This window comes from Eriocheir sinensis, unplaced genomic scaffold, assembly GCF_024679095.1.
Source record: "Eriocheir sinensis breed Jianghai 21 unplaced genomic scaffold, ASM2467909v1 Scaffold113, whole genome shotgun sequence".
Classification (NCBI taxonomy): Eukaryota; Metazoa; Arthropoda; class Malacostraca; order Decapoda; family Varunidae; genus Eriocheir; species Eriocheir sinensis.
Window position 1 is genome coordinate 101,780 of NW_026110441.1, and position 10,032 is coordinate 111,811.

A 10,032-nucleotide genomic window follows, 5' to 3' on the forward strand; every position below is an offset into this window, starting at 1 on the left:
TTTTTCTTCACAGCGGCAGCAAACACACACACACACACACGCACACCACCCAGCGCGCCGATCCGTGCCGCGCCGCTAAGACAAGTTCCCGGCGTGTTATCGCCGCGCGCCGCACAAGGCTGACACACGTTTGTGCGCTGCGTGGCGGGGATCGTTTGGCTCTGGGGAATGGCAGGCGGGCGAATATAAGTGAGTGACGGCGGGCACGGCGGCACACTTTACTGCGAGCCCCGACAGTACTCGTGCGCCCTGCTGTAGCCAGACACAGTGACAGCAGCAGCAGCAGCAGCAAGACCAGCCAGCTAACCACGACAGAAAGACTCACTCCTGAAGCAGCAGCCACAGCGCCGAGACTCATCAGAGGGAATCCCCTGCAGCACCGCCACCGCCGACACCGGAAGAGTTTCCAAGTACACGATGCCCCGACTGACAAGTCCCGTGGCCCTGGCCCTGGCCCTGGCCACCGCCGTTGCCGTGGCCCTCTCCATGCCCCTCCTGGCCACCGCCGCCCCCAGCACCACCACCGCCGCCCCCCAGCCCGTCATCGCCAACGGCAGCAGCGTGGCCGTGGCCCCCCTGGCCGAGGCGTTCCTCTTCTGCTGGGTGGACGCCGCCGCCGCCGTGCAGGAGGTGGAGTGGCGGGACGCCGCCGACAAGCCGCTGCCGTCGTGGACGCCCGGCGCCGACGCCTTCCAGCTGGGCCGCGACCGACACCTGCCTCACGCCTATCTGGTGCTGGCCGACTTCCGGCAGGACCTGGCGGGCGTGTACACCTGTGTGGCGCGCGGCGAGGCGGGGGTGGAGGGGCGCGCCAGCGTGGCCGTCAGCCTGGACGACGCGGCGCCCTGGGCACGGCACTGACCTCAGCACCGCGTCAGCGTGGCCGTCAGCCTGGACGACGCGGCGCCCTGGGCACGGCACTGACCTCAGCACCACGTCAGCGTGGCCGTCAGTCTGGACGACGCGGCGCCCTGGGCACGGCGCTGACCTCACCACGGCGTCAGCGTGGCTGTCAGCCTGGACGACGCGGCGCCCTGGGCACGGCGCTGACCTCACCACGGCGTCAGCGTGGCTGTCAGCCTGGACGACGCGGCGCCCTGGGCACGGCGTTGACACCATCATCGTCATCATCAGCTCCTCACGCCGCCGCCCCTGCCGTGGCCACACACCCACACGCCGCCGAGCTCCACGAAATGTTCACATTATTTCATTGTATTTCATCACATTTATTTATTCATTATTTATTGTGTTGCTGTTCATTGCCAACGCTTAACTACAGTATTTATTGAACGCTGTTATTTATTTTTTGTAATAAAACATGTGAATGTAAATAACTTTGTGTTCCCCTTTTTGTTCACACACACACACACACACACACACACACACACACACACACGTCACCGCTACGCGGCCCTCGCCCAGCGATACGACTTCGTGCCCCTCGCCGTGGAGACGAGCGGCGTGCTGGGACCTGCCTTCGGAGACCTGCTGCAGGACATCGGCAGGCGCTTCAGGCAGCGCAGCGGGGAGCCCCGTGAGACGGCATGGCTGAGGCAGCGCGTCAGCATTGCCGTGGCACGCGGCAACGCAGCAATGATGTCTGGGCCCCCGGACCGCTGCTCACACCCTTAGCCGAAGCTCGCACACGCCCACACACACATGCACGCACGCACGCGCACGCACACACAGACACGCACGCACACACACAGACATTTTCCTTCCTAAGAGGTGCACGTCACAGCAGCAGGAAGAACAATGACAAAGATGATGAATGAAGAAAAAAATACAGAAAAAGTTACAAGCAAAGCAGAATAAGTTAAAAAATGAATGAGCAGAGGAAGTTTAAAAAATAGACAGAATACAGAAAAAGTTAAAAAAATATATAAGTTAACGGAAATGCATAATGAATAATAGAATGCGGAAAAATTAAGAAAAAAGATTAATTAAAAAAAAAACTAAGCTAAAAAAAATACAGAATGACATAACACAACACAGATGGACGGAGAAAAAAAGGAAAAAAATATATATACACGGAAGAGAAAATGAAAAGAAAACCACAAGGAAGAAAAAAACACGAGAGAAAACACAGAATGGCCGAGTACAAACCATTACCCCGCGTCACCATGGAGGAGCGAGAGACAGCAGAGAAAACACAGAATGGCCGAGTACAAACCATTACCCCGCGTCACCATGGAGGAGCGAGAGACAGCAGAGAAAACACAGAATGGCCGAGTACAAACCATTACCCCGCGTCACCATGGAGAAGCGAGAGAAAGCAAAGAAAACACAGAATGGCCGAGTACAAACCGTTACCCCGCGTCACCATGGAGGAGCGAGAGACAGCAGAGAAAACACAGAATGGCCGAGCACAAACCATTACCCCGCGTCACCATGGAGGAGCGAGAGACAGCAGAGAAAACTTACATTACAAAAAGGAAAATGAGGCGAAAACATGAATGCCGTATCTCCCACCTACCTTGCGTTGATGTTGTTGTTGTTGTTGGTGGAGGTGGTGGAGGTGGTGGTAACAGTGAGCTCAATAGGGTTCAATTCAGTAGTAGTAGTAGTAGTAGTAGTAGTAGTAGTAGTAGTAGTAGCATGTCACCCCCACCCCCTCCTCACCTCACCTCAGCTCATCTCATTATATTCACCTGTGGAAGAATGAAAAAAAGACAGTTAATGAAGGTAATAGTAGTAGTAATTGTTGTAGTAGTAGTAGTAGTAGTAGTAGTAGTAGTAGTAGTAGTAGTGGTGGTGGTGGTGGCAGTAGTAGTAGTAGTAGTAGTAGTAGTAGTAGATGTAGATGAACTATTGTTATACTACTACTACTACTACTACTACTACTACTACTACTACTCTCTCTCTCTCTCTCTCTCTGTTATCGCCAACACGTTATCAGAGGTACACAATCACCCGCTACCCTTTCTCACTTCCTAATCATGCCTCAAACTTGTACCGAAGATGTTGTAACGAAGACGCTGAACACGTGGCGTCTGTGTTGTGATGTGTTTAAGTGTTGTACGAAGCTGAACGCACACACACACACACACACACACACACACACACACACACACACACACACACACACACACGTACTGAACAAGACAAACACGAAACAAACACAAACTCTACATGAATAGTATATACGGAACACGTACACACACACGCACACAGCTACAATACGTTCACAAACATACGTAGTGACAGACATGAGTTATACAAAATACATACACGAGTGGAACAAGGTATACATTAAGCTACACACACACACACACACACACACACACACACACACACACACACACACACATACTAATGATTCGAAATGTACACTAGTGAGCGCCGGGAGTCGAACCTGGGCCTTCAGAACATAAGGAAGGGCAGCAGACCATCTGAGCCACTGATGAGCTTAAAAAAAGGTCATATTATAAGTCATTTAGCCGACCAAGAACACATATTTGACAAGGCTTTCGTAGAAGTTCTGGGCATTTCCAGGGGTAGTTTTATGAGCCTGGTGGTAGTGTGACCCTTCCTCTGTACCGTGAACCTAAAGAAACACACATTTGACAAGACTTTCGAAGGAGTTGTGGGCATTTCCAGGGGTAGTTTTATGACCCTGGTGGTAGTGCGACCCTTCCTCTGTACCGTGAACCTGAAGAGACAATCATTAGAACACGATGACCCGCTCGCTGACCTTTAGAAATAGGTGATGAGAGAAGCGAGGGTGCCTTGTAATGCCGACCTTATTACAGTCCTTGAGCGTGACACAGGTAGCTACTCAACGTAAAAAGAAAAAAACACGAAAATTGGAAGAAAAAAACGGAAAGAAAATCCCAAACTAAAAACAAGAAAAAAATTAAAGGGAAAAAAAATTGCCAAGGTGGTAGAAAAAAAAACAAGCAAAAAAAAAAAAAAAAAAAAAAAAACAAGCTGACCGCGCCCCTTAAGGCAAGTTGGTGTCGTCCACGTGACCTTGACCTAAACAAGACACGAACTTATTGCGTCACCTTGCTCCGGACGCGGCCACTGAGAGAGAGAGAGAGAGAGAGAGAGAGAGAGAGAGAGAGAGAGAGAGAGAGAGAGAGAGAGAGAGAGAGAGAGAGAGAGAGAGGAAGTAACTATACGTTGAGGCCAAAACGATTATCAGTGATTCATCTTAAGTCTTCACCTTTCCCTCTGTCTCTCACGCGCCAATCCGTGACGCGCCGCCAAGACAAGTACCCGCCGTGTTATCGCCGCGTGCCGCACAGGGCTGCCGCAGGGTCGCGCAATGCGTGGCGGAAAACGTTAAGCGGGGGGGGCTGTATATAAGGGTGTGTTGAGGGGCACGGCGCCACACTCGCCTTTGACAGCACAAGCACCTCCAGCACGCCCTGCCGAAGGACTGAAGAAGACGCAGCACACCGCCTCCAGCAGCACCAGCACAAGCCAGACACAGCGCAAAGGAGTCGTCGCCGGCGGTGCCAGCAGCAGCAGAACACTGACGAGACCACACACGGCAGCAGCGGCGTCCCCGTCAGCGGCAAGGGAAGAAGACACACTCAGGAAGACACGCACAGCAAGGAGACCGTCCACAGCCGCAGCCGCGGAGCCACAGCCGCCGACACAGCCGCCGACACAGCCGTCAACACAGCAGGAGTCTCCGGCGGCCCCACCAGAGCCGACACCGGAACAGTCAGCAAGTCCACGATGCCCCGACAGACAAGTCCCGTGGCCCTGGCCCTGGCCCTGGCCACCGCCGTGGCCGTGGCCCTCTCCATGCCCCTCCTGGCCACCGCCGCCCCCGCCGCCGCCGCCCCCCAGCCCGTCATCGCTAACGGCAGCAGCGTGGCCGTGGCCCCCCTGGCCGAGGCGTTCCTCTTCTGCTGGGTGGACGCCGCCGCCGCCGTGCAGGAGGTGGAGTGGCGGGACGCCGCCGACAAGCCGCTGCCGTCGTGGACGCTCGGCGCCGACGCCTTCCAGGTGGGCCGCGGCCGACACCTGCCTCACGCCTACCTGGTGCTGGCCGACTTCCAGCAGGACCTGGCGGGCGTGTACACCTGTGTGGCGCGCGGCGAGGCGGGGGTGGAGGGGCGCGCCAGCGTTGCCGTCAGCCTGGACGACGCGGCGCCCTGGGCACGGCGCTGACCTCAGCACCGCGTCAGCGTGAACGACGCGAAGCCCTGGGCACGGCGCTGACCTCAGCACCGCGTCAGCGTGGACGACGCGGAGCCCTGGGCACGGCGCTGACCTCACCACCGCGTCAGCGTGGACGACGCGGAGCCCTGGGCACGGCGCTGACCTCAGCACCGCGTCAGCGTGGACGACGCGGAGCCCTGGGCACGGCGCTGACCTCACCACCGCGTCAGCGTGGCTGTCAGCCTGGACGACGCGGCGCCCTGGGCACGGCGTTGACACCATCATCGTCATCATCAGCTCCTCACGCCGCCGCCCCTGCCGTGGCCACACACCCACACGCCGCCGCCCCTGCCGTGGCCACACACACACACGCCGCCGACACACACACGCCGCCGAGCTCCACGAAATGTTCACATTATTTCATTGTGTTTCATCACATTTATTTATTCATTATTTATTGTGTTGCTGTTCATTGCCAACGCTTAACTACAGTATTTATTGAACGCTGTTATTTATTTTTTGTAATAAAACATGTGAATGTAAATAACTTTGTGTTCCCATTTTTGTTCACACACACACACACACACACACACACACACACACACACACACACACACACACACACACACACACACACACACACACACACAAACACAAACACAGACACACACACACACGCTCACACGACGGGACAAAAATGACCTCCCGCCGCTACCCAAACACGACACACGGTGACAACCTGACCAACACTTTGCCGGGTGACGCAACACTCCCTGCAACACTGCTCCGAGGGGTGCCGCCTCCCCCTCTGTGCCTCGCCATCCCTTCACAGCGGTGTGTCTACACGGGGACGGCAGCAGCCCCGGGGCGGGGAGAATCTCGGCTTCAAGTGAATCTGAACACACACACTTTTGTTCCTAGCTCTGCCCCACCGCAGCGGCAGGCTGTTATGGCACCAGTGGCCAGACCCAGATCGTGGTGACGCGGGCGGGTGTTTTTTAGTGACGCTCATTGTGTGGGTAGAAACCACAGCAATAGAACGTAACACCAACATGCTTAGAGTCGTTCATTATTGGGCGCCGGAACGAGCTTCCTTAAAGGCAGATACAAAGTTACGAGCGATCACTTCGCCTGAACACGTCACAACATTTTTCTTCACCGCGGCAGCAAGTTCCGAGCACCTAAAGCACTTTCTTCATCCGTGTAAAATCCGCTCCGCCTCCTCTTTCTCCGAGCAGCGCGAGGAGCGTAGCGATCTTGTAAGTCTCAAGCGGCGGAGCGTAGCACCTGAACACTTGGAAGCGTTCATGACATACAGTTATCGGGCGCCGGAATGAGCTTCCCCGGAGTTAGGTACACAGTTACCAACGATTATTTCACCTAAAAACATCACAACAGTTTGTTCAGAGCAGCAACAAGTCACGACCACCTCCTCCACTGCTCCTTCTTCATCCATATAGAACGTGCTCGACCTCCTCTTTCTCATGCACGAGGCGAGAACCCTTCCTCTATACGGCAAGGCAGGCAGCTCAGGGCAAGGACAACACAACAGCAAAAGATCCCGCTGGGCGCTGCTCCGGCAAGAAGAAACGACTTTGAGAGGCCAAGAGAGGTCAGTTTCGGAAGGGGCGGCGTCTTGATACCCTCCTCTTGAAACAGTAGTCGTGGGCGGGAGGAAGTACAGGCGGGAGGAAGTACAGGCGGGGGAAGGCTGCCGTAGAGTTCACCAGCACCTAACTCACGTCACGCAGCGGAAGTTGTTTTTTTATCATTCAAAGTCCACCGCAGATCATCTCCTCCACCTCTTCCTCCTTTGCCCTAAACACAGATAACGGATTACGAGCAGTGGCGTAATGTGTGTGTGTGTGTGTGTGTGTGTGTGTGTGTGTGTGTGCGTGTGCGGCACATCACGAGCTTGTCAGTCCTGTAGCGAACATGTCCAGATCACGTAGCAAAGGTGAGGCAAACGTTTGTGATCCCTGTCACTCAACACCGTGACGCCTGGCTGACACACACACACACACTGACACACACACACACACACACACACACACACACACACACACACACACACACACACACACACACACACACACACACACACACACACACACACACAAACTGTTCATGTCACCCCCGACGCTACCAGTTATCTTTTATTTATCTTTCATACAGAGATTCGTGTGTGTGAGATAAGGGATCGCGGTAATGGTGTCAAATAGATTATTAAAAGATAAACGTAACAGGAGGAGGAGGAGGAGGAGGAGGAGGAACTTGGTTTAGATTATGTCTACGTGAGAAAGATTAAGTGATCGATGAGGTGGAGGAGATATGGAGGTAAAGGAGGAATGGGAGGAATGACGTGGATCTGGAATGTGGAGGAGGAGGAGGAGGAGGAGGAGGGATTTGGTTCAGGTTGTGTGTACGTGAGACAGACTGTGTGATGGAGAAGGTGGAGGAGACTAAGGAGGAATGTGGAGGTGGTGCGGAGTTCGGGGAGGAATGTGGTTGAGGTTTTGAGTACGTGAGGAGGAGGAGGAGGAGGAGGAGGAGGAGGAGGAGGAGGAGGACACAAGAGGAAGGACAGAGGAAGAGTAAATGGATGATGGAGGAAAAATACATAAAAATAGATTTAAAAAGAAGGAATAAAACAAGAAAAAAGAATAAGAAAATATAATAAAACTATGAGATAAATGTAAACACACACACACACACACACACACACACACCGCCCAGCGCGCCAATCCGTGCCGCGCCGCCAAGACAAGTTCCCGGCGTGTTATCGCCGCGCGCCGCACAAGGCTGACACACGTTTGTGCGCTGCGTGGCGGGGATCGTTTGGCGCTGGGGGGGGGAAGCGGGCGAATATAAGTGTGTGTCGGCGGGCACGGCGGCACACTTTACTGCGAGCCCCGACAGTACTCGTGCGCCCTGCCGTAGCCAGACACAGCAGCAGCAGCAGCAGCAAGGCCAGCCAGCTAACCACGACAGAAAGACTCACTCCTGAAGCAGCAGCCACAGCGCCGAGACTCATCAGAGGGAATCCCCGGCAGCACCGCCACCGCCGACACCGGAAGAGTCTCCAAGTACACGATGCCCCGACAGACAAGTCCCGTGGCCCTGGCCCTGGCCCTGGCCACCGCCGTGGCCGTGGCCCTCTCCATGCCCCTCCTGGCCACCGCCGCCCCCGCCGCCGCCGCCCCCCAGCCCGTCATCGCCAACGGCAGCAGCGTGGCCGTGGCCCCCCTGGCCGAGGCGTTCCTCTTCTGCTGGGTGGACGCCGCCGCCGCCGTGCAGGAGGTGGAGTGGCGGGACGCCGCCGACAAGCCGCTGCCGTCGTGGACGCCCGGCGCCGACGCCTTCCAGCTGGGCCGCGGCCGACACCTGCCTCACGCCTACCTGGTGCTGGCCGACTTCTGGCAGGACCTGGCGGGCGTGTACACCTGTGTGGCGCGCGGCGAGGCGGGGGTGGAGGGGCGCGCCAGCGTGGCCGTCAGCCTGGACGACGCGGCGCCCTGGGCACGGCGCTGACCTCAGCACCGCGTCAGCGTGGCCGTCAGCCTGGACGACGCGGCGCCCTGGGCACGGCGCTGACCTCAGCACCGCGTCAGCGTGGCCGTCAGCCTGGACGACGCGGCGCCCTGGGCACGGCGCTGACCTCAGCACCGCGTCAGCGTGGCCGTCAGCCTGGACGACGCGGCGCCCTGGGCACGGCGCTGACCTCAGCACCGCGTCAGCGTGGCCGTCAGCCTGGACGACGCGGCGCCCTGGGCACGGCGCTGACCTCAGCACCGCGTCAGCGTGACCGTCAGCCTGGACGACGCGGCGCCCTGGGCACGGCGCTGACCTCAGCACCGCGTCAGCGTGGCCGTCAGCCTGGACGACGCGGCGCCCTGGGCACGGCGCTGACTCCATCATCATTGTCATCATCAGCCCCTCCCGCCGCCGCCCCTGCCGTGGCCACACACCCACACGCCGCCGAGCTCCACGAAATGTTCACATTATTTCATTGTATTTCATCACATTTATTTATTCATTATTTATTGTGTTACTGTTCATTGCCAACGCTTAACTACATTATTTATTGAACGCTGTCAATATTTTTTTGTAATAAAACATTTATATATAAATAACTCAATGTTCCCATTTTCGAGACACACACACACACACACACACACACACACACACACGACAGGAAAAAGATGAGCTCCCGCCACGACCCAAACACGACACACGGTGACAACATGACCAACACTTTACCGGGCGACGCAACACTCCCAGCCCGGCCTGCAACACCACTCCGAGGGGCGCCGCCTCAGGGCCTCGGCTTCCCTTCATCACTACGGTAATATTTACACGGTGACGGCATCAGCTCCAGTGTGGGTAAAATGTCGGCTTCCAATGAACCTGAAGACACACACTTTTTTATAAAGTCCTGCCCCCCCGCAGCGGCAGGGCACCAGTGACCAGACCCAGCTCACGGGGCGGATGTTTTATAGTGACGCTATTTTATAGGTAAAACCCAGAACGAAAAGACGTGACAGCAAAATGCTGAAATTCAGTTGTCGGGTGCTGCAACAAGCTTCCCAACATTAAGTTGCTGGTATCAACGATCAACTCACCAAACAACAACACATCAGTTGTCTGTACAGCAGCGGCAAGTTGCGAACACCTTTTCTGCGGCGCTTACTTCATCTGTGGAACGAACTCCACTTCCTTTTTCTTATAAGAGAGAACCCACTCCGCCGGGGTATCGAGGAGTGCTGCTCCTTCCCAACAGGAAAGGCTACACCCGGGTCTGGATAACTCTGAGGAATGCCTAAACCACAGACAACTGTCTCTGGGCAACACTGAATGTCACGGTGAACGCCTGAGGAGACAGCTCCCAGATCTCGCCATGTTACAAAATGGAGA

The 10,032-nt window shown here is 55.9% G+C and overlaps 1 protein-coding gene across 1 annotated transcript; it reads left to right on the top strand.

Moving 5' to 3' along the window:
- Positions 1–417: 417 nt before the first annotated feature.
- On the top strand, positions 418–8,793 carry LOC126989346 (uncharacterized). The gene is made up of 3 exons (XM_050847970.1): positions 418–822; positions 4,324–4,962; positions 8,485–8,793. Exons 1-3 carry the CDS (start codon positions 418–420, stop codon positions 8,647–8,649), a joined length of 1,209 nt encoding a protein of 402 aa, XP_050703927.1. The 3' UTR covers positions 8,650–8,793.
- Positions 8,794–10,032: the final 1,239 nt, after the last annotated feature.